Source organism: Neolamprologus brichardi, chromosome 7, assembly GCF_056152115.1.
Source record: "Neolamprologus brichardi isolate AB-2024 chromosome 7, ASM5615211v1, whole genome shotgun sequence".
NCBI lineage: Eukaryota > Metazoa > Chordata > Actinopteri > Cichliformes > Cichlidae > Neolamprologus > Neolamprologus brichardi.
Window position 1 is genome coordinate 57,645,171 of NC_142110.1, and position 24,996 is coordinate 57,670,166.

At 40.3% G+C, this 24,996-nt stretch overlaps 1 protein-coding gene across 1 annotated transcript in view; it reads right to left on the bottom strand.

The window, feature by feature from the left end:
* Positions 1–24,996, bottom strand: part of LOC148102245 (voltage-dependent N-type calcium channel subunit alpha-1B-like) — a 224,611-nt gene that overhangs the window by 180,923 nt on the left and 18,692 nt on the right. Inside the window, exons 3-12 of the mRNA XM_087842717.1 lie at positions 22,120–22,235; positions 21,891–21,977; positions 18,787–18,870; positions 8,733–8,939; positions 6,428–6,540; positions 6,150–6,262; positions 5,939–6,070; positions 2,318–2,390; positions 2,118–2,235; positions 1,887–1,954 (exon numbers count right to left, since the gene is read on the bottom strand). Of these exons, the coding sequence (XP_087698843.1) occupies positions 1,887–1,954; positions 2,118–2,235; positions 2,318–2,390; positions 5,939–6,070; positions 6,150–6,262; positions 6,428–6,540; positions 8,733–8,939; positions 18,787–18,870; positions 21,891–21,977; positions 22,120–22,235 (1,111 nt within the window). The remainder of the gene's footprint in view (positions 1–1,886; positions 1,955–2,117; positions 2,236–2,317; positions 2,391–5,938; positions 6,071–6,149; positions 6,263–6,427; positions 6,541–8,732; positions 8,940–18,786; positions 18,871–21,890; positions 21,978–22,119; positions 22,236–24,996) is intronic.

A 24,996-nucleotide genomic window follows, 5' to 3' on the forward strand; every position in this document is an offset into this window, starting at 1 on the left:
GACAAGTTTGATCTAAATGGACTAAACACCAACAGTGTGAAAACACCCTTAATTAAACCTCTGAGGTCTAAGCCACCTATTGATGACACCAGCCTTCACCCTAATTCTAACTCTAACCCCCAACAATCAGAATATATCATTTTTTGTAATATTAAATTGTGAAGTCCTGGCAATCAGGGACAAATAGATCATTCAAACTGAAACCTTTCCCTTTTAATAATTAAAAATATCTATCTTGCCTTTCTTCTAAATATAGCATAGGTTTAGACCTTAGTTAAAATCAGAATTGTGTTTGTTTGTTTTACATCAAAAGCATTAGGAATGATGATAAAAAACAGAATAATTTTATAATATAGAATAATATTATTTTTTTTGTCACAAAAAATGAAAAAAAAAAAATTCTTTATTTCATAAAAGAAATCTTTATTTCATGAGCAAATATCACAAGCTATACCACAAAACAAAACTAAAAGTAAATATTGCAACCAAAATAGAACTAAATTCTAAATTTCTACTCAATTACTACTCAAGTTAGCTAAATATATGCATGTGTTTCATTTTCAAGATCTGCTTTAAATGGCTACCATTTTGACAAGCGCAGCCCCGGAAGATTCTAAAAACTCTGGTTAAAATTTAGAAGCAAGATATGCATATATTTAACAAAATTATTTTCTCAGTTATAACTAGAATACTATAACATTAACTATTTCACATTATGTGTGAAAAAATGAAAGTGGGTCAACCGACCTTTGTTTAAATACATATGTTGAAAAGTATTTGATATATGAAGCTAAGTTTTCAGAAGTATCATTAGTATATTATATATCTAATAGGATAACTTAGAACCATAACATTTTAGTGAATATGGTTTAATAGAAAATGATAACTGTGAAGATTATCAAAAAATTATCATTTGAAATGAAAATAAAAAATATGCACATTAACTAAATTAATTAGAATACCATCCAGAAATGACCAAATTTGGTTCTACTCTGATTACACTATCTAGCAATATTTCTTATTCTTTTGTTTTTGTGATACAATTTTCCTTCAGAAAAGGCTTGAAATTGCCTAGAACTTCATAAAAAATATTTTATGAACTAATAATGGCATAACACAAAAATTGGCTTTTGTATTACACCAGGTGTTATAGCATTAGCAGGGGACTTTTTCTGAGAAATCCAAGATAGTCAGCGTTATAAGCATTTGGCCAGTTGACATGGAATGTCCCTGAGGGCTAAGTAAAGAAGATTGCAAGAGTTCTTCTACACCTTCCAGTTATCTAAAGAACTCGATCCTTCATCTAAGGATGTCCATCAACCTACTCATTCATAATGATCACATCATAATCTTGTCAGTGCTGTGTCTTAACCCTCTGAGTCATAGGTGTCAAACTCTGGCCCGCGGGCCAAATTTGGCCCGCAGCCTAATTACATTTGGCCCGCGAAGCCATACCAAATTACTATTAGAGCTGGCCTACTGGTATTATACAGCTAATATATATATATTGTTTAGTATTAAGCTTTGCTTGTTCCATATTCCGTTTTTCAGCAAAACGTGTTTGAGTCCATAAGAAAAGATTCATTCTTATATCTGGAGGAATAAATATATTTCAATAAATATTAACGTTAGCCCGCGACTTTGTTCCAGTTTTGAATTTTGGCCCACTGTGTATTTGAGTTTGACACCCCTGCTCTAAGTCATCACACCATGGCCCTTTATTTAGAGAAAACAGGCATAAAAATAGATAAAAAAAAATCTGACTACCTTTAGTTAAAGTTAAGACTGAGGATGATTCAGAGGATTAAGAAAAAATGAAGTAAAAGGCCATGGAAGATTTTACTAAGGGTGAAGAATTTAATGAAATATATAACAATATATCGTACCTTAGTGAGCTCCTGGGCATTTGCAAGATTATCAACAGCAATGGCCAAGAACACATTGAGGAGGGTGTCTGGTTATTTATGTTCTCAGGAAAACACCAAAGGATTGATAAACACAGAATCAGTATTTACAGGTCCAGCTAATCTTCAAATCAATAATAAAAACTTTGGCAGGGCTATAAAGCTGCCTGGTGTCAACAAAGGGAATCTATCTTGATATATGAGGCAGGATACAATTTCCAAAGAGAGTAAGTACAATGAAATAAATGGAAGAGAACATTCCCCCATGCACACCCCCTTGGGATTCAATCCCATGGTACATGACTGCGTTCCAGTCCTCTCCAGTTAGGATCTGCAGGGGAGACAGAGACTGCTTTAGGGGTCCAGTTCAGTGGTAGTATAAAAAAATATAACATGACTTAATTGATCTTTACCTGGAAGACGGTGAGAATGGCTGCTGGGAATGTGTCAAAATTGGTTGTCGGTGTTTCGTCTTCAAAATTAAACCTGCAGGGAGATGAATAGTTTCTGACTGTGATCAGTCTACAAAGCCTCAGCACTATACCTCTCACTCATCCTCCACCTCCTGCTGTATTGAGCAACTTATTGTCCTCTCAATTACACTCCTGTAAATTATTCCAAATATATATGTTTATCATTAAATTTGAGTCATCTGAGGCTGTAAGACCTCGTGGTTGATCACTGACTATTTTTCCTTCTCAAATTTAAGAGGCTTGTAGTGGTGTCTGTCAGTTGGGACCTAATTACTTCAAACCAGGCACCTGCACAGGGGGGGCTAGAGGGGCTTGAGCACCCGCCCCTTTCCTGATGGGTGCCCAAAGTGCCCTTTTGTTGAGGCAACTTTTTAAAAAAAAAATAATAATAATTTTTTTTTTAATGTGTGTGGGCGTGCGGAGTCCTGTCTGTGCCCCTCAACAATAATATTTAACTATTAATCACAGTTTTGCTAAATAAAAGGATCTGGCTTGCATCAGTCACATGATCACATTTAACATTGATCGCCCTTGACGGCAGAACGCGCTGGTTACGAGCTGGGAACGAGCTCACAAAGAGCACGCGCATTTTTTGCGGTCCGGAGCTGTAGGAGAAACACAAATTAACTCAGAGACACAGACTGATGCGACAAAACCAGTAAGTAGGTGTACAGCGTACACTGTAGTGTATAGCACACAGGAGTATTAGCTTATTATGTACACGTTGGTCAGCTGTCTTGTTGCAACTGACGAACTGAAACAAACGAGCGTGCTGTGTGTGCAACAGCGCGACAAACATTACCTGTCCTTTTATTAACTGCACAAGTAGTGCTGGTCATAGCTGCTGGCTACCTGTGTAAGGCTGTCATGGGTCTGCAGCTCTGTCACCGTTTTAGGGAACATATTTAGTTTTAAAGTAAGTTTCCGGGCTTTTCCTGCCTTTCTGGAGGGATTATATTTCACTAAAAAACGATCTAATATGCATGTCCACATAATTATGCATTATTATAATTATAATATATTAAAAAACACACGCTGTATTTTAAAGAACATACATTAAGAAGCAGATTATATTAGATTTATATTTTAAATAAGACAAAATTTGGATTTTACAGCAGTAAAATGATTGTATCTCTACAGTTTAATAAGCTTTGCCCCTGCACAGAGTGGATCGTGAAACAAATGGAATCATCATAATGACATTATTTCATATTTATTACTTCCCCCTCCTCATTGCTTTATTATTGTAGCTCTAGTAATAAATAATAATGTAAGGATTCTGGATCAGCACCGTGATGCCCACAGTATTCTGAAGAAGGTCTAAAATGTCACTGTGTGTGCATGTGTGTGTTTTATTTAGATGGATTTAAAAAAAAATATTACTCATGATATAACATTGTCCAGACATGGCTGGTAAGGACATGAGGAGGAAACAGTAGGAGCTGTGTGAGGCTACTAAAGGCAGTGCTATAACATTTTTCTGTCATCATTTTATTATAGATTAAGTGCAAGAGTTGTTAGGTGTGGATAATTAGATTATAGTTTATTGCAATAGCAAGTTGTGCCTTGTTCTCAGATAGACAGCAAGTGGAGAGTGATATATGAAATGATGGGATGGAAGGAAGAAGAGAAGCAAAGAGTGATTCACAGGCAGAGCCTAAATTATTTCTCACAGTTTTTTGTTGCTTTATGGTTCCAAGCGCTGTCACCAATCTTTGCATTTTGTTATTATCTCATGACACTTGTTTAATCAGCTACCATCTCTCCTATGGACTTTTTAATGTCTACAGTCTCAGATCAACACAGCCCTGCCCTTCCCATATTAGATTCTTGATGAATGTGGGTTGTTGTTATTCAGCCTGGTTCAATGTGCCCCTTTTTAACTTTGAGCACCTGCCCCTTTAAACCTCTCTGCACGGCCCTGCTTCAAACCCAATGTAGGCAAAAGATAATCATGCAGGGTTCTTGGCTAGCATTGCGTTAGCATGCTGTTTGTTCAGAGGCTTGCAAAGAGCCAAAGTTCTGTTAGCAGTATAATGTGTTTTTTTTTTTAATCATTGTTTCCACTTTGCCGTCAGTTATCCTTTTGTGCAACCAAAATATATGTAATATTCACATCTCCATTTCTCAATCCTTGTATCTCTGTATTGCTTCACCATTGTCCTCCGCCTGCACACCAACCTAAATCAGTTGATTGTAGTGCCAATGCTCAGAAAGACATGTTTTATGTTTTTTTCTTTTTATCTTCCTCCACTGAAGGACCTTTGTAGCGTAAGTAATGGTAATGACATAATTATAATTGTCTACAATTCAGAAAAATTGTGGGGCCCGCCCCCCCGGTATGTTTTTTTTTTCTCCTGCCCTCTCTTTCACTTTTTTTTGCTTCATGCTGCAAGTGACCCTTGTGTTTGCGCTGAGCAGAGACGGCAAACAGAGCCTTGCGTTTGCACCCCTCCCCCCTCTGCACAGCACTGAGCTGAGGGGGCTGGGCGGTAGTTACACTCGCAACAGCAGTAGCACACAACAAGAGCAGGAGGGAGAGGGAAAGAAAGAGAGCCGGGAGCAACAAGAGACAACGCCGTCACATTGGAAAGGTACAGTAAAGAAAATGAGTGACACCAAGAAAAGAAGCAAAGTCTGGAACCATTTCAATCTTATTGACAAAAAAAAAGGTAGAGTGTAGAGTCTACAAGAAAAGGATATCATATAGAGCCGGCTCCACAAACAACATGCACAGGCACCTAAGAACTGTCCACCCATCAGTGCAATGGGAAGATAAAACGCAGTCAGTTGAGTGTGATATTAATATTTCTAAATGGCAACCTTTCCCTTAATTAAAGATCTGGGCGTTGTTTTTCCCCCCTTTTTTTCCATATTTTAATTTATATTTTATTGTGTTGTGGTTTGCAGTGTTTTGTGTTGTTTCACTTTAAATTTGTTTAAAAAGAAAAAGCTGAAAATTTAAGTAGTTAAAAGTTGAAATATATGAAATGTAAATAGTTGGTTTCTGTATTTTATAATTTATTTATTACATTTTATGTGGAGTGAATAAATAAAAGTATATTTACAGTGGCCCCTAGAGACAAAGCACATACACACTCGTAAAACACATACAAACTCCGGAGCACGTACAAACTCCAAGACACAACGGAAATGCTCCAGGATGCTAGGGGCCGTGCTGAGCTTTTGTTGCCTAGTGCCACACAAGCCAGGAAGTACCAATAATCGGATTGGGTGTGTGGTAGTAACAGGTAAAGGAAGTTTTTTTTTTAATTATTTGAATATATATATATGAGTGTTTGTGCATGCACGCGTGTACGCGCGAGAAGGGGGGGAGGGGGGCGCAAACATTTTTCTTGTAAAACAAAGGGGGGCCTAGCCAAAAAAGTTTGGGAACCACTGGTCTAATTACTGAATTTAGTACAGTAATGTGCTCCATCATTGCCTTACTGAAATGCTGCTCCAGCAAATTTTTCCTGCTTAGTAAATCCTGCCAAGAGTCTTGTCATTAGCTGCATCACAATAAATAAATAATAAATCAGCAGAAAAAAATCTACTCACTGGCCACCAAAGAGCTGCATACCCAGCAGAGCAAAGACCACGATGAAGAGGAAGAGCAAAAACAGCAGGCTAATAATGGACTTCATGGAGTTGAGTAGGGATACCACAAGGTTCCTTAATGAGTTCCAGTACCTACACAAAGACACACCAGTATGAATCCATTGTGTAATCCGGTTTTACAGAACACAGACAAATATTTCCATTTACTCACTTGGTGACTTTGAAGATCCGGAGCAGCCTCAGTGCTCGCAGGACACTGATTCCAAATGAAGCCCCGGGCTTCATGGCTGCCCAGACCACCTCAAAAATACTGCCAATGATCACCTGTGAACACAGTTTGATAAATCAAAACCGTTTGAATTTCTTTCTTCAATAATTCGCTACATTTCTTTTCTAGAGAACTAGTTCTGAATCATGCTAGTTTGCCTATAAATGTTCTCAAAATGCACAACAAATTGACGAAACAGTCAACTGAAGTGGGCAACTGACCCCGAAGTCAAAACAGTTGAAAGAGGAGTGAAAGTAGTTCTGGGGTCCAAGACCATACATTTTCATGGACATCTCCACCAGGAACAGGCCCAAAAATACAAACTCCGCAAGGTCTGTCCAGAAGAAATAGATATAGCTGATTCTATAGCAGCTATGCCCACAGTGAATAAGACACAGAAAGAGACTATTTGTGTATTACAAAACGCTGTTTGAGTCATGTGTGTTTACACATGTGTTGCTGCAGCACAGAACTACAGGAATTAGAGTACTAGTAAAAAAAAAAAAGCAGATACAGGCAACAGCAATTTTGTATGCAAGAAAGATGATCTCACCAGGATCATAATAAAGCTGGTACTATAATTCTAATGGAATGCTTCAAGTGAATGGAAGGATGATGAGCAACATGATCTTTAAAGCCTCAAACCTCCACCAGCATCCAAATATGGCACCAACAATCTTAGTTGCAGCTGGCTGTAATATGTTATTTTTGGACATTAACATAATAAGTCAACTACACAAATGTAAGAAAAAAGTCAAAATATAGTTGTACATTTGAAAATTTAATAAATATTTCTTTATTTTTTTTATGCACTTCATTTGGAGTGCTTAATGTTAGGGTGAATTATATTATTTTCATCCCTTTTCCTTTTACATAAAACAAGATGATATAGCCTAAAACATAATGTAACAAAATGGCACATTTTGAGAAGAAACAGCAGTGTGACCTAGTGTTATTAGTTATGCAGCAATCTGTTGAAATTTGCTCATGCTTTTTGCCCTCTATACACTTTAATACTCTGATTCCACAGAACAGGGGCCTGAAAGCTGAAGACTGTGCCTCTACTTCTCCCTTTAAATATCCTAGGAACTACAAGTAAGCCCGCACACTGAGAGCAAAGTGCTCAGTTGAGGTGATACAGTACTACTGTATAAGGTCTTTAAGACCTGCTGGCGCCTGATTATACAGTACCTTCTATGTGAGGAGAAGAATTTTAAATTTTATTCTGGATTTAACAGAGAACCAATGAAGAGAAGCCAACAGAGGAGAAATATGCTCTCTCTTTCTAGTCCCTGTCAGCACTCTTGTTACTGAAGGCTTCTCAGGGAGTTTTTAGGACATCCTGGTAGTAACAAATCACAGTAGTCCAGTCTAGAAGTAAGAAATTCATGAACTGGGTTTTCAGCATCACTATGAGACAGGATGTTTCTAATTTTAGAGATATTGAAGAAGAAAGCAGTCCTACATAATTGTTTATTATGTACATTGAAGGACATATCTTGGTCAAAAAACTACTTCAGGATTCTAGAGGCCAAGGCAAAGCCACCCAGAGTAGGGAATCTGGTTAGATACCATATTTCTTCACTTAATTCCTTGGACTTTCCCATTATTCTTAGTAAAGGTCCAATTAGTGCAAAATCAAGTTAAAACAAATCCTTTTTATGCTATCAAAGACATACTGGTTGTTGTCAATCATGATCATTAATGGCAATTTAATAGATGTTTACTGTGTCAAGTTAAAAGACATTGTTCAACCTTTAGTACCACTTATTACAAACTTGTGAGTGTGTGCACATATTGAGCCTATATGTATATGTTTCATATTCTGTGGATTTAAAAAAAAAAAAATTAAACCAAATTCCAGCTTGTGCACCCAATTCTTGCTTTTTAAAGTCATTAAATGTGTATGTTGTACAACAATTCCATCCAGGCGAAAGAACTAAGAGTTAAAAGAAATCACTGAAGGCTCAAAATTACCATGACATTCATTACCATGACATTCATTACCATGACATTCATTACCATGACATTCATTCCCATAACGAATGAATGTAAACATCTGACCACAACTGTAATATTGATTTGTTATAACATTACTGGTAAGATGGAACCAACAGGTGTAAGCTATCTACTTTAGGTGGTAAAGAGTGGCATGAGTATTTATGTTTTCATTTTGAATGGCACACTTGCAGTTACTTTCATGTAAATACTGCTACAACTGTTGATAATGCTCTTCGTGGTTTAACTGGCTAAAAAGCGCTCCATCTCTACAATGAGTAGAGAATCACTTGAAATCAAATTTGACAACTATCATGTTTCAAGCTGTATCATCGCCAAAATAAAATAATAAAGCCATCCATGCACTGATAGGAGAATTTTTTTTATATCAAGTAATGGTTAAAATACATTTAACATTAAGCAACTAGTAACTATAGTTAAAATTGATTTTGAAAACGTACAGGTCCATGAAAACATACAGGATTATAAGAAAATTATTTAAAATGTATAGAACTGTTGAATACTTACATAGTGCATAGGTAAGCCACTCAGGCTGGTCATAGTGTACTATAGCTACACACAGTGTATTTAGGCCAACCAGACATAACACTGTCCAGTAGAAGCTCTGGGATTTAACCAGACGCCGGATGGTGAAGCGAATCCTCTTCTCTTTCCTCCTGAAGTAAGATGAACTCTCATTCTTGCTCTTCACACTTGCCCGAGCATATGGCGACCCTGGGGGGGCAGTTGGAGCAAAACATACAAAATTGCAATAAAGTTACCAAGTCTAAAAATGAGGTGCTCCTTCCAAATCAAGATATGTTTGATTATAATCAGCTAGAGCCATGGATCTTAAAGTAAATTAAGGGAAGACTGATCATTCTTACTGACAGATTACAGAATTGGCTTAGTATTCCTGGCACTTCTCTAAGATGGTTCTCATTATATTTATCCTCATCTTTACTTTATTTGGCCCAGACAGCTAAGGAGGTCTGCTTTTACATTTAGCCCAAGGTTAACAACATCAAATCAGCTGTTAGGAAGCATTGTATTATTTTTGACCAGTGTTTGTTTTGAATGGCACCTCTCAAAGATCATCCAGTCTTATTTCTTTAATTTAAGAAACATCCCAAAAAACAAACTGAAACCCAATAATATGTAACTTTTAGTACGCACTAGTGGTGGGTTTAAAAAAATCGATTTTAGTTTGAACAATGTGATATTGATTGATTAAATCCTGAATTGATTTTTAAATATAAATGTATTTTGGCAGAAACATTAGAATCTCAGGTTAAAGCTTACAAAACTAATTCTAGTTTTTACCCCCAAACAACTAAAACCGCAAATGAGAGCAGGTAAACGGATTCTACAAAAAGACGCAAACACAAAGAGCATAACCTGGTTTACCGGGCATGGAGGAGTTGCAGGTTTTGTCACTCTCCAACCAAATTTTACTAAGTAGCAAAAGAAGATCAAAACTACGATTTACGTTTGATAAACATTGTCATGAATTCCCTCTTACTTTTGCTTTTACTTCCTCCACCGCTCTCACTCTCAGTGTACTCAGAGGCCAATTTACCATCAAAAAATTTTATTTTCTGCATTATTCACTTACTTATTGTGCTTCCAGGCTTATTACGCACCAATTTACTGTTGTGCACAGTGCTGTCGGCCACTGTTTCTTGTTTGTTCAAAAATGACCTCCAACGAGAAAGCATGATTTATGCTGTTCAATACCAAAGAAATTTAAATTTTTTACAAATTATGCCAAATTGCAAAGCGCTTAGCTCTGTCTCTAATAAAACCTCTGTAACTTTCAGCAGCATCAGGTAATGTTCATATATTGATTCATGGTTTTCTTCTGGTTTTTTTTTTTCATTCTTTCTTGTTCCTATTTAGCCTCTACTATATTAAACTTTCAGTAACTTAAATTAAGCCCAAATGTCAAGTGGGACTGGACAAAAAAGGAAAGGAGAAAAATGGTTCCATTATAATTTTATTACTGGCACAGGAAGACTAGTGGGATAATCATTTCCTGTTCTATTTTAAACCCGACCTGTCATGATCCTAGGCCATGTTGGCCCAGTATTCTTAGTTTTCATGTATTTTTGTATTTTGTTCTTTATTAAGGCCATGGTTCCTGGGTTGCTCTGTTAAGTTGTTCCTTATTTGATTTCCCCTTGTGACTTTTACTCCGTGTGTGCCCCTCTGTATCTGTGAGCCCTCGTCTCCCCTCCTTGTGTTTTATTCCATGTTTCCCCAGCCCGCTATGCCTATGCTCTCCTGTCTCTCTCTCTCCTCCTGTCTGCACCTCTGTGTACTTCCTGTTTTACTTTGACAGTCTCCCATCAGTGTTGTGTTACTCCTGCCGTGTCTCGTTATGATTATCTGTGTCAGCTGTGTTCCCCGTGTGCTCCCACTTCCCTCGTTAACCCTCTGGCTGTGTCCCATTTCAGGGTCTGCAAGCTTGAAGTACGCGCACTACGCGTACTACGTACGGTGCGTACTATAAGTACAAGAAGTGCGGAAGTGATAGGCTTGTGAAATGGGACGGTATATGCTTCGTTGCGCTGTTCAGGTTGCCTAGCAATCATGATACTAACCACGAGACACGTTACATACAGCTTTGTTTGACAGAAATGAAGGAGAAAATTGTTTTGTTGGTCAATCATTTTTGTCATGACATCACTTTGATTAGTTGAGTATCTGACGCTGAGACCACAGGACCGTAAAACATGATTCAAGGGCTTCATTTCTGTACTGAACAGTCATTTAAGATTAGCTAGTAAATAATAATTAGTTAATGTTGTTCATGAGACTAAAGTCATCTCACTATGGTAATGTAAATATAATATGGCCAATATTATAGTATTGCCAGATTATTATGATATATATATATATATATATATATATATATATATATATATATATATATTTTAGGGGTGCAACGATACACAAAATTCACGGTTCGGTTCGGTTCGATACTTTGGTGTCACGGTTCGATATTTTTTCGATACAAAAAAAATGTTCATGCCTTTTTATTAATTTGTCATTTATTAAATTTTCACGGCACATTCTGCACCACATCTCTGTGCATTCATCATTTGTTTGAAGCCAGCTCACCTCCTGCAACCACTTTTCCGAGAATACGTGTTTCTTTTGTGGTTCGGACTCCTTCTGACATTTCTTTGGAGGTGGAGGAACATCACAGTAATTGTTTAAAGGAGCTTCTTCGACATCTTTAAGAGTTCTAAACAAATGTCTGTCCTCCTCCTGAAAATCTTATGTACGCAAACACGCGTTGCAACTTCTTATCTTGTGCACCTTTTTATTTTGACAGCGAATGCGCACCTGCGGACCACTTATGTGCACCCCTGGTTATTTAGCTCGTCATATTGCAGCCACAGAAATTCTTTTGTCCATGAAACCATAAAGCTGCACTTTCTTTTTGCCTTATAGTCTGATTTGTCATAACTTTTCCGTTTTGTCACTTCTTCACCCTGACCTGTCTTATTTGGCTCAGCAGAACTAAAATATATATCCTGCTGCTTTTACACACACACTCACATAACGCTCAGCGATTCTCTGCGCGATCAACCTCTCACATGTTTAAGCTGCGGGAGATTTCACTTGTCATGTTTGCATAGTAAGCTAACGATTGATAAGACTATGTCAGAGGAATTGGTGCGCAAATTATCATCACTCACCAATCAGTACTGTCGCTCTCTATACACAGTTCATGAGATTGCAAAGTGAAAGCAAAAAACAAGCGCAAATTCAAACGCGATTTCAGTATGTCACATATTGACAGTGGCCGATGCCAATGACATAATTACCCAGCTACATTTCCGAAAGAATGCAAAAGCATTGACATATATTTTTCCTTCCTACGATAGGCCGACGGGCAGGGCAGAGATAGATTTTGGTAGCCCGACTGGAAAAAAGCCCCAGGACGTCGGGCTAGCGATTTTGCGAGCCCTGTATCTGATTGAGGAATCACTCATCTTTGGAAAAGAGAGTTTATTACAGAGAAATGTCTCTTTCCAAAATAAAAGCTATACTATACGCTTCTTCTGGGCTATATTCTCAGCAGCATATTAAACATATCAGGTCCCCATAAGGAGAATCATGTGCTAACGGCTGTCTAAATGACTCGGGTAAAGTTTGTAGCATGCGTGCTTGTTTTTGTCTGCTTCCACTTGTCTTTGCACTAGAATGATGTCGGAGTAAATGTGCAGTCATATTCGTTGTGTTCCCACTAGTGCTGTCAGCGTAAATCTGGAATGACGTTAACGTCACAACACGGCAAATCTCCGTTAACGAGCTACCGCGGATCGCCTCATGAGTGGGGCTGGAAGACGTCAACACATTAACGAGCTAACTGCGCTAACACACTAGTTCCCACCAATTGAGCATTGCTGGTACATCCAACATACTGTTTTACTTTTGTCCATGAGTGCTTACCTTCAGGGTCATAAGTCACATGAAAACCAAAATAGTTCCAAACGCCAGATCTGAATGAGGGTGGGGGAGGTTCAATTTGCCATGTTGCAACTAGCCTAGCTTCTGTCTCGCTAGCTTGCCCTGCACCCAGTGAATCTGTGTTCGACTACTCCGCCTAGGCTGCACTGTCGAGCGCAGATCCACTGAGCGCTCAACACAGACAGCATCGTCAGAAGGAAAGTTGATAAAATAAATTAAAAATGTTGTATTGTTCGATACATATGCATATCGAACCGAAAGCACTGTATCGAACGGTTCAATATCGATACGAGTATCGTTGCACCCCTAATATATATATATAATCTATATCACTGACTTTCAGCTTGTTGTGTTTGTGGATATATGACTGACTTTAATTATCCATAAAATCATCAGATTCTCTGTAAGATTAAGGTCGACTATATGTATATTTAGAAGTAGAGGCTTTAAAACCAAGTTAATGCTGAAAGTAGAAACATCACTAGTGTCACATAACTTTGCCGACATGTGGCCAACAGCAATGTTTTAATGTTCTTCATTATTAAACATTCGCACATGAATAAGTGAGGTCATATTCAGTACTTACTTTTGACAGTTCACTTTTCGGCCGCTCCCTTCTGCCGTATTTTGCGGAAAAATTATCCACACCCACCGCCGCGCTATGAATTGTGGGATATATGGGACCACGAAGCGTGCACCGGACCACGCTTGATATTTGGGGAAATCAACGGCGCATTTGGAGTATGCATTTGAAGTATGCATTTGAAGTACACTTCGAATTGGGACAGCCGTCGTCGCGTGGCGGTGACGTAACCGCACTTAAAATGCGTACTTCAAGCGTGCAGACCCTGAAATGGGACACAGCGTCTGTGTATTTATGTGCATGTCTCCCTCAGTTCAGTGTCGTGACTGTCTCCTCCCCGAACCTGTGTGCCTTTCTGTGTTCCCTCGGTCCTCAGTTAGCATTCCCAGTTTAGTTCTGTTTCTTTGTGAAGCCTGCAATAAAGCAGTGATTTTGAGTTCAGCTTTTTGTCTCCGTGAGTTTTGCGTTTAGGTCCTCATCTGCCTCCACGCAGCCAGTTTATGACAGTACGACACGACCAGTCATGGACCCAGCAAACTCCCTATGGAATCGGCAGCGTGCAGACTCCGCCTTTCCTAACGAGAGGAGAAGGCAGGAGGCTCGGCACGCCCGGGAGCGCGAGTCTGCCTTTTATGGGACTCGACTGGTTCTAGGTGGGTCGCGCAGCCTCCAAACTGCAAACACTACTGCCTTTTCTCCACCTCGTCCACCGGTGATAAGAGTTGGAGGATTCAGCCTATCGCCTGCCACAATTCCTCCGGCCTTCTCAACTTCCAGTTCACCTCCCCAATCGCCGTCCACGTCCCGCACAAAGAAGAGGGTTACTCGGCGGCCGAGGAGAGATTTCGTGCCTCCAACAAGCAGCCTATCTCCGCTGCAGTCCTTTGCGCTCTTCCTGGGACTTCCACGCTCGGAGCTGCACAAGCTCCCTGTCTCTTCGACGCAGCTCGGCCCGTAATCGGCTCAGTCAGCTGACGTCTTAGAGGTGCCTGCGTCTACAGCCCCAGCAACTCACAGCACAATTCCCAGGGAAAAACTACGTTCACGCCGTAGCCACTCTAAAGTTACTGAGCAAACTCCAGTGGTGAGTGAGTCTGACTGTTTCTTCCAAGCCACTTCTGAGCCTGACCGAATTGGACAATATTCTGTTCCTGAGTCCGCAGTTTTTCATGTCTGTAACTCATCGGAGAGGAATAGTAAGTTTGAAAATGACTGTTTGCAAGCCTCATAACATTTCTAAGTTCATCTCTGCACCTATTAAGCATGAGACGGAGTTCTTTGTCCCCCAAGAGACTGCTGTTCAGGCTGAATTAAATAATTCTGACACTGTAACCTCTGTGTGAATCATGCCAGAGGCCGTTAACTTGGTGTCTAGTTATTCTGGGTCAGTTAATCCAGAGCCTGCATTACCTGCCCTCGCACCCATGTTTGAGAATGACTGTTTTTCCTTTGCTCCTCCCAGGTCAGCAGTAATTAACACACAGATTGATAAACTCACCTTAGAAAAGCAAAAGACTATTTTTGAGTTCCATACCTGTGAACTAAATATTAAAACAAACAGTCCTGAGGTTCCTGTTCCTGCTGAAACCGGAGGGGACCTCCTGGAAAATGAACTGTGTGTCTTCCAACCTTTAAAGGCTGCTAATTATGACATGGATAACTTTAGTACAGCAGAGTTGCTAAAACCAGCCCGCCATAAGTCTCTGTTTGCTGAAACTGTGTTTGGCTCCACTAACTTGGTTTTCCCAGTGTCTGTTACTGCTCCTGAGGTCAGCTCTCAAACTCCAGTACCTGTTCCCAGGGCAGCACGGGCCCAGCTTTCCCTTGCACCCGTATCAGTTCCTCGGGTGAGGGTGGCTGAGGTCCAGCTGGTCCCTGCTTCTGTCCCCAGCCTGGCAGAGGCTCCGTTCATCCCGGCACCCATACCTGTTCCTCGGGTGGGGTTGATGGACACCCAACCGTTGCCTGCGCCTGTTCCGGTTCCCCGGGTGAGGTCAGCTGTGACCCTGCCAACTCCTGCACCTGTCTCAGTTCCTCGGGTGGGAGCGGCAGAGGTCCAGCTAGCTCCTGCACCTACACCGGCCCCCAGGATAAAGGCAGCCAGAGCCCAGCTCGTCCCTGCACCATATCTGTTCCTCGGGTGGGGATGGCTGGTGTTCGGCCAGGCCTAGCACCTGTTCCTGTTCCCCGGAGGAGAGCAGCCAAGAGTCGGACACCTGCTCAGTCACAAGTTCAACTACCTGCTGATCCACCATCACTGCAACCACCACTACAACTTGCACTTCTGTCCATAGCGCAGTCATTAGCCCAGTTCCCTGTTTTGTCACCAGCTCAGTCTCTAGTTCAGTTGTTAGCTCAGTCACCAGCCCAGTTAATAGCTCAGCAACCCATTCAGACACTGCCAACCTCAGCTGGAAGCCTTTGTGAGCTTTCTCCGCCATCTGAGGACTGCGTGGTATTGACAAACTTTGGACAGACTGTTTGCCCTGCACAGCCCCAGCCGTTGCATCCCAAGCCAACTGCGCGCCCTGTGCAGCTACAGTTAGTGTCCCCTCAGCCAGAAGTCTCCGCACCTGCTGGCTCTGCATCTGTTCTCGCTGGGGGTTCAGGGGAACCTCTCCAGCCGCTCCTCGTCTCCGCTGGCGGCTCTGGTCAGCCCGGCCAGCCCCTCCTCGTCTCCACTGGAGAGTCCAAGACGCCACCGTCTGGTCCAGCTCCGTCGCCTGTGGCCTCCACGCCACCGTCTGGTCCAGCTCCGTCGCCACTTTTCACATGGCCGGCCCCCAGAACAGCCGAACTGTGAACTTTTGTGCTGTCGCCCCCCGGGGTGACCTTCTGACCTCTTTTCATAAACATGCTACTTTTATGAAAAGCCCAATAGCCTGCCAGGCCTAAATTGACTCCTATTTGGTCTGATTTAATTTTTGATATAAATTATTGTCAATTAAAATTAAGGGTAATGTTTCAAATTATGTATATATCAGGATAGAGTTTGGTGCTCTCCTACTTTAGTGTATAGCCTTCTGAATTTGACTGTCATGGGCCTGGGTCTGGGGGCCCATGTGTTTTAGGCTGGCGATCCTTGCGGGTCACCCTGCCCAATGGTCTAGTTAAGCATATTCTGTTGTCGTGTGTAGTATTTTGTTGTTCTATCTCCCTGTAATGTGCTTTTATGTTGATGCTCACGCTCCCGGAAGTATTGGGCGCCGGGTGATCCTTTGACCCAGAAGTGTTCTCGTGCTGGAGGCAGCCACACCTGCTGCTTGTCAGCCGCCGCCAGCTGCTGCTGATTACCGGCATCAGGAGCGTCTTATTTAACAGTGTGGCTGAGGTCCAGTTGACACTTGATCCTTCAGTTTACCTCGTCAGTACAGCCATGGACTTGCTTTTGAAAAACCTTGCTTTGAAGACACATTGCCTAGCTGACTTATTGTGTTTATCTTTACTAGGAAACGGGAGCAGAGTGACAGATTGGATATGAGTTTGGATATATGCCATTCCAATGTTCACGGACGCGAGCACTGTGTGGGGATTTTGAAGATCACCACCTTGGGGAGTGAGATATACATATATACAAGTCCAGTTCCAGGACTTGTATGTATTTTCCCTATTGTTTTTCACTGTAGATAAATTCACCGTTTTCTGTCTGAAGAGACCTGTGTTTCGGTCCGCTTCTTATCAACACCTTTACAGAGAGTATGTTTTCCGCCCTGGACCAAACACAGTCTTTAAGCAGTCAAAGTGCATAATCTACATGTGCAAATTAAGCTAAAACAGCAGCACCAGATACTACAGTGACTTGAGTTAAAGCATTTAAGACCTGTAATAGATTTAAGACCCGGGCAGCATGGTTAGCACTGTTGCCTCAAGAAGGTCCTGAGTTCAATTCCACCATCAGGCCAGGGTCTTTCTGTGTGGAGTTTGCATGTTCTCCCCGTGTTTGCGTTCTCCCCGGGTATTCCGGCTTCCTCCCACAGTCCAAAGACATGCACTTTGTGGGGATAGGTTAATTGAAAAATCTAAATTGCCCATAGGTACGACTGGTTGTCTGTCCCTGTGTGTCCCTGTGACTGGCGACCTGTCCAGGGTGTACCCCACCTCTCGCCCTATGACAGCTGGGATAGACTCTAGCACCCCCTGCGACCCTAAAAAAGGATAAGCGGAAGTGAATGAATGGATGGAGATTTAAGACCCTTTAAAGACACAGAAAGCCCTGATAAACAGTATAATCTTTTTCATCCTCTACTTATGATTTTCTTATTTCACTTTCTGTTTTTCTGCGATCAGCTTAACAGAATTAAAATGACAACATCTCCTGAATAATGTTTGTCAATAGCAAATCTTAACTCCTTTTCAAGTAGCCATTACATAGTATTGATTTAAGACAGTATAAGCAAGCTTGACTGATGCTTGATTTTGCAGGTCTTGACAATGGTTTTCAGTACTGATTGGGTTTATAGATAAAACTATCAGCAACAATATTAAAATTAATTTTGGGTTGATACCCTTTTTATTACCAAAGCATCTCTGACTTATTAAGGAAAGGGTCTATTGTTATCTCCTTTAGTGTCTGATATGTTAGCCTTATGGGTTCAGTGGGTCTCAAAATTAGGCTTGCTGTGGTGCGTCCCCGAGATCATCTGAGAAGTGTGGAGGCCAACTAAGTAAGGCACTGGCTCTTGCTATGCAGTTTGTGCTGTGTGATGGGGAGTATTGTCCTGCTGCTGGAAGGCACTGCTGCCTGCAGCAAAAGGGTTTCCTGAACATGACAGCAAAACTGTCTGAAACAATTACAGGCAGCAAAGTTCAGTTCAATTCTATTTTATTCACAAAGCTGTAGTGTCATTTCAAAACAACAGCTGTGTGAATGAACTTTATATTGAAAGATAAAGAGATAAATATGAAGGTATCATATTTGTAAACTTAAATTGATTTTTGCTCTTCTTTGATTTGGCTTTTGATAGTATAAGAAAAGTATCAGTCTCTATGGGAATGAGATATTGGAGGAGAGGGGAGGAGCGAAACTTCAGAGAGGCATGTAAAATGTAAACTCAAACTTTGGACAGTCACATTTTTGGGGTGTTTGATAAATTCGTCTAGAATTCTAGAAGTGAGAGCTGCTCCATGTAAAGTTGGATGGACACAATTTCTCCCAAAAAAGTCCAGTGTTTCGCTGGATATTTCCCAATTATCTATGAAGCCCACTTCATTTTTGGACACCAGCCAGAGAGCAAGCAGTTTAAGGACACCATGTGGCTAAACATGTCCCTGCTGGTACAATTATGGAGGGGACCAAGTCCTACAAAGTCCAACATTTCAAAGCAACAGCCATATGAAGCCTAGACCCTAGGTCTTCCAGCACGATATTGCAGTTTAACAAATAATCAAAATTAATCACATAACCTGTCAGTGGTTTTAATGTTACAATTAACTGATGTAAATGTTTGCAGTGGGGACAATCGCTATGTTGTGTGTTTAACATACAGAACCATCACAAATCTAAGGCACTGTCCTCACCAACAGATGAGATGTCAGTAAAGTGGTCCTCCCCTTCCTCTGCATTGATGAGATCATTCTTACTCTTCCTGGTCCGTTTTAGCACTGCAAATACATCAAGGAAACACAAAAATAAAAAAGGAATATGAACTAAGTCAGAAAGCAGCTCATATACTTTAATATTATATTATTAATAATATATTAATATTCTTCTGGTTTTGTTTTGGGGGATTTCCACACTCTGCCACATGCCACGCAATATTCAGTTTTTCAGCTGTTCTGCCTTGACAGAACTCAATAATTCAAAGGAGGAAATCAAAGTTGATTCTGTTTGTCTGGAGACGGCATTTTCAATGGGGAAAAATGTTTCATCCAGCACAAGCCATAATAATATTAAATGCAAAAGGGTTTGCACAAAAAATAATTTCTATATAGTCCTTATATATAGTCCTGTAATGGGCCTACTTCCTCCCTATCCAGTATATTGCACTGATCACTAAACAAATGGCCACTTGCCTGTAGGTGTAAATAGGCACCATAAGTGTTGCTCTTCTGTGCTGTGCCATCTGCTTAGTCAATTTTTATTTTTTTTTGTTTCTCCATGGTATAATTCACACCAATTGTCTTGGCAGTTGTGTATACCAGTGGAGCCAATCCTTGGGGTGGACCACTTTTGGCATAGAGGGTTGAAAGCCCAAAGAATACTCTATTTTGAAAAAATTGTGTCTGACCTGCTCCAATACTCCTCACAAATAAAAACTTACCAATAGTGTTTACTTTAGGAGCAATGGTCCTTCTGTCCTAGATTGCCTGGATCATTCTTTATGCATGTTCCCGACTTTGACAAATGCCCAGCTGGGATAACCACATTTATGAATGATGTTTGTCAATAGCAAATCTTAACTCTTTTTCTGATGCTTGACTTTTCAGGCATTGACAATAATTTTCAGTACTGATTGGATTTATATATAAAACTATCAGCAACAATATTAAAATTTACAATTTTTGAAAGTCTGAAAATGATCAGGTACAAGGACTGGTCTGAGTGAAAGAAGCCAATGTCCAAAGAAAAAAAACGTATAAAAGAGCTTTAGAAAGGAGAACTATTCCTCTAGACCACAAGAGCGTCTTTTGAAGCAATATATAAAGAACTGAGGCGTGGCTCAAGACTTTTTCACAGTACTATAACTGAACTAATGAATATGGAGAAAATGGAGAACTACAGAGCCATTAGTTCATTTACAGTACTTTTACTGTTAAGTTAGCCAGGTGAAATTGGGAAGCTGATGGTGGATCCATGTTTCTCTCTGTCTGTCCCTTGCATGTGAAATATGTAAACTTAAAACTTAGTTCCAAGAGCAGACATATTTGGTTGGTGTTGAGGGTGTTCCTGTTCTGAAGCGCACCCTTCACAATCCTGTAATTTCTTAGAAACTATGTGCACTGCTTCAGCAACTGGAAGGCAAAGTGAAAAGAGACATAACATCCTAAGAGGCAATTGTTTCATCTCCCTCCATAATGGTGTTTCCCACATTCTCCATTCCTGTGTTCAGGAATGTGGTGTTTTGGAGCCCTCTGGGTTGAGGACCAAATCCAGAACTTTTGGGGTGACAGAACTGACAGTATACCTTTAACAGTTCTTAAACAGTTATGCCTTTTTAAGTATCTTAGGAAACCCATACAGACTAGGTGTAGTTTCCCCTGTGTTATAGGGTCTGGTGAATAGCATTGTCTTTTTCTGCTTCAGACTGTCTATATGACAATAAACATTATCTAGATCTTAGGAGAACAAAACAACCTCTGGGTAAGTGGATGGAACACGGTGATTCCTGATCTGGTGACGTACACAGAAGATGTACGTCACCAGATCAGGAATCTACCATGTATCTGCACCTTCAGGCAGGCTGCCATTTTTTCAATGGCAAGGGTGTCCATACCCGGAGAGGAACACTGGTTTGATCATGAGTGATTTACCGTATTATTCGGACCATAAGGCACACCAGATTATAAGGAACAGGTCTGTTTTCATACATAAAATGCACTGGATTATAAGGCGCATTAAGCGAAACAAAACAGTCAGATAGGTCAAACTTTACTCAACTCATTCTTCTTGCTTCCTCCTCTTCCGTACCATTGATTCATTAATATTGACTTCTCTGGCAGCTGCTCGATTCCTGTGTTGTTGTCAGTATATTAATGACTAACCTCGTATTGTGGATGGATTACCTCAGTTGTTCTCCTGATTCCTGACTGAAGTTTGGGCCGTTTATAGCGTCCTGCCATGCCATTGCATTTGTTCCTAACCATCGGGAACCCTCAACTTTCAAGCTTCACTGTGTTTATATTATACTAACATAAACACAGTGAATGCTAAGCTGTGTTGTCTGTGAAGGTTCTCAGTCATCCAGGTCATTGTAGTCTAAGGAGCTTAGAAAGAATAGTGTCTGGACTTCTTTAAGTTGCTTGAAGACGTTTCACCTCTCATCCAAGAAGAACTGAAGAAGCCTCTCGGATGAGAGGTGAAATGTCTTGCAATATTTATCATAAAAGAAATAAGAATTTAGGTTGTACAAATATTTTCCATTCTGCTGACATAACACCCAAATTTGCTCTGCTGCTGTTGGCGTTCTGTAAAATAACATAGTTCAAGTTTGCTATTGAGAATTTCTTAAAAAGGAAGAGTAAAAAACAGGACAGTATTCAAATGACAGAAAAGTGAGTCACAGCTGCATGAAGGGCACTCATATTACAATGCTAACTTCAGTGAGCCGCCTCCTCTCTCCTGCATTCTGATCTCATTGGCCTTCCACCTTTATAACCATAATAAAGGTTAACTGTAATCCTGGGTGAGTTGCAGATGAGAGCTAGTCTGGTCTATGAGTACACATGTAAACAGACAAACAGGCACATGTATGCACAGCCACATAGCCACACACAAAGCTGTAATAAACATAAATTTTTTAAAACCTAAAAAATATGGGACCTGTAAGTCTTATAATTTTTATCCAAAGATTTTTAGATTTAAGCTCACTTTTTATATTTAACTTCTTAATGATGGTTGCATGTTGTTCTAAATGTAAATGTTTTCAATGTTGAAAACTGATTCTCAAGATACCAGTCCTCACCAGAGTTGTTGTGTTTTCGTTTGTACCATGCTCCATCCAAAGATTTCTCTTCTGCGTTCTTGTCTTCCTCAGCGAGCATCACTTCTTCTGCAACACAAAATATGATAAACAATTATGTCATAATAGTGCTAACATCAAGTAAAGCAAAGCTGTTATTTAAATCTAACGGTAAAAATCGGTCATAACTAAATTTACACCTGCAGTGTAAAGATATGATTGTGTTTCTGACCCGCTTTGCAGATCCACTCCAGGTACCCAGTTAACTCTCTCTCTATTTGCTGTTGTCGGCGAAGCTTCAAGAATTCTTGCCTCTTCTCCACACGCTCTCTCTCCTTCGCAAATTCCCTGAAAAAAAAACACAAATACATGCACACACACACACACACACACACACACAAAAAGAAAAGTTATTAAAACTGACAAGCCAACATAGACCCTGGAGCATTCAGCTGTTGATGGGTACACAGCCGGCTGTCTTCCAGCAGGTGAGGCAAAGTCCCTGTCCTCACACTATACTGAAAAATGGTCTTATACTGAGACAATGAAATACTATCTGTCACAACGGTAAAACACACTGTTCTTTCTTTTACTAATTGAAATGAGATTATCTTAAGTCAACATCAACATCTGATGATGTTTGACTTGGCCAGTTTTAGAAAATATTTGCAATTTAAAACCAATGACTTCATCTGTGGGGTGGCTGTAGCTCAGGAGGTAGAGCAGGTCACCTACTGATCGGAAGGTTGGTGGTTCGATCCTTGGCTCCTCCAGTCTGCATGTCAAGTATCCTTGGGCAAGATACTAACCCCAAGTTGCTCTCCGATGCGTCCATCGGAGTATGAATGTGTGTGAATGTAGTTAAATTGCACTAAGTATAGATAAAGTGCTTGTGAGAATGGGTGTGATTGGGTGAATGTGGCATGTTGTATAGAGCGCTTTGAGTGCTCCGAGAGAGTAGAAAAGCGCTATATAAGAATCAGTCCATTTACCATTTACCATCTTCTCCTCATGGGCCAAGACAGAAAAAAGATAAGCTAAAAATAACATGCACATTGGACATACTCGTGCTTTCAGATGGAATGGGTTCCATTAAATACCCTGCACTGTGAACAACAATATATTTGTTTGTGTTTGTGATAGTATGGTAAATGGCCTTTATTTATATAGCGCTTTACTAGTCCCTAAGGATCCCAAAGCGCTTTACATATCCAGTCATCCACCCATTCACACACTGGTGATGGCAAGCTACATTGTAGCCACAGCCACCCTGGGGCGCACTGATAGAGGCGAGGCTGCCGGACACTGGCGCCACCAGTGTGTAGTATAGCTGATGATAGTAGCATACCACAACTAGACTGATGATGGGGGTTTAAAAAACCCACTTTAAATTTTACATGGAACTGAAGTTTCCAGCCAGTCCTTAAATACTGAAATACTACTGGTGACTGATGATAGCAAGAAATTATTGCCAAATTCTTTGACCACAAGCAGCTGGAAAACCTCTTACACAGTAAATGTTAGTTTTCTGTTGTCCTGTTTCAAGACAAAAGATTTATTTGCAACAATGGCAGTGGATTATTTGAGTTTGTTGGACTAGACAGGTCTTATTGGATTCTAGGAAGACTGGAGGTCAAGTCACCTTTGTGGTGTTTCTCAACCACCTGCTGAGTAGTTTTTGAGGTATGCATTTTGTTCTTTCTTGCAGACTCCTGCTGTAAGGAGTACCAGTGGGGAGTGGGTACGTTTGGTTTGCAGCAATGTTTTTAGTGGGTGCTAAAGGTCAAACTAATGACAAGAAACGGGGTACAGGGCTCTGGGCCACTGTGCTACCTGTCAAGTAGGGTGGCTGTCAATTCATTTTTTGTACAGTCAGCATACTCACATTAAAAGAAAAAAGAAGCATATGAAGGAGAAAGAAGAAGGAAAAGGAGAGAATTCTTAATGTCATGGAAAAAAGCAGAAAGACACTGATGATAGCATCACTCAAAACTGTTTTACTCACATCTGGAACTAAAAACAGCTGTCTGTGAACTGTAAAATGCATTTATGACTGTGTGTAAATTTAAGTAGCTCTAGAGCAAGTGGATTTTATTTGTCTTAACAAAATAACTGATAAGAAAACATCAATAAGGATTATCATCACTGGTAGACCTACACCTTCTCATCGAGACACACAGGAGGCAGCCAAGAGGTAACGTAGGGAAATGTTCAATCAAAAGTGTTCAGGCAGGCATACAATCTTTATGTAGTGTGCATGTCCTCTCTAGCCCATAGCATCCCCAACCACAAGGTGCACTAGAGAGGTTGCATAAAACTGCCTTGACTCTGAGAGAGACTGGGATGAAGGTCTGCCTTTCCTGCTGTGTGCTGATTGCAAGGCGAAGGAGGAGTATCACGATTTTAGTGTGTAGTATTTAGTGTTTGCACATAATTTGCGAAGGCCCCTCAAAGTGTTGAAAGAGCAATTATTGGCTGTCAACGCACCTCCTCAGACTAACGTCCTTAATTTCGTCAGAGTTCAGAGAACTGTTGCACCATGTCTGTTTTTTTAATTCACTCTACAGTTTAGTGTTTTCTTTTCTTTCCTGGAAGAGTGGAGTTGTAGTAGGTAGGTAGTTGTAATTAGCTGTTTGTAAAATTGTAAAATAAATGTATTTAACACACCCAGTGTTAAAAACGGGATTAAAAGCATAAATATTGATATTCTTTTGATTAAAATACTCATTTCACAATGGGAATAAATATTGATAAAAAGCAATTAAATATAATAATATAATAATATAATAACTTTGTCATTTAGAGCGTTTTTGTCAGACACCCTTGGCTCCTACGAATCTAGAACCTGTCTGATCTGGCCCATATTTCCCTTCTGTTCTGGTATTGTTGTTAAAGGTAACTATACTGCCTATACTACATACAAAGAAGGCAAGAAGTAGTGCTAACAGGTCTTACATGCCCACTACCAGTATTACACCACCAGTGCTACATAAATAAAAAGTGCCGAGCCAGCCAGGAGCCTAGAGTGTTGTGTGACAACATTGGAATCCTCTTTGACCTTTAATCAGACAACTCACATACTGTGAAAATGGATTTTGTCGAGAAGTAT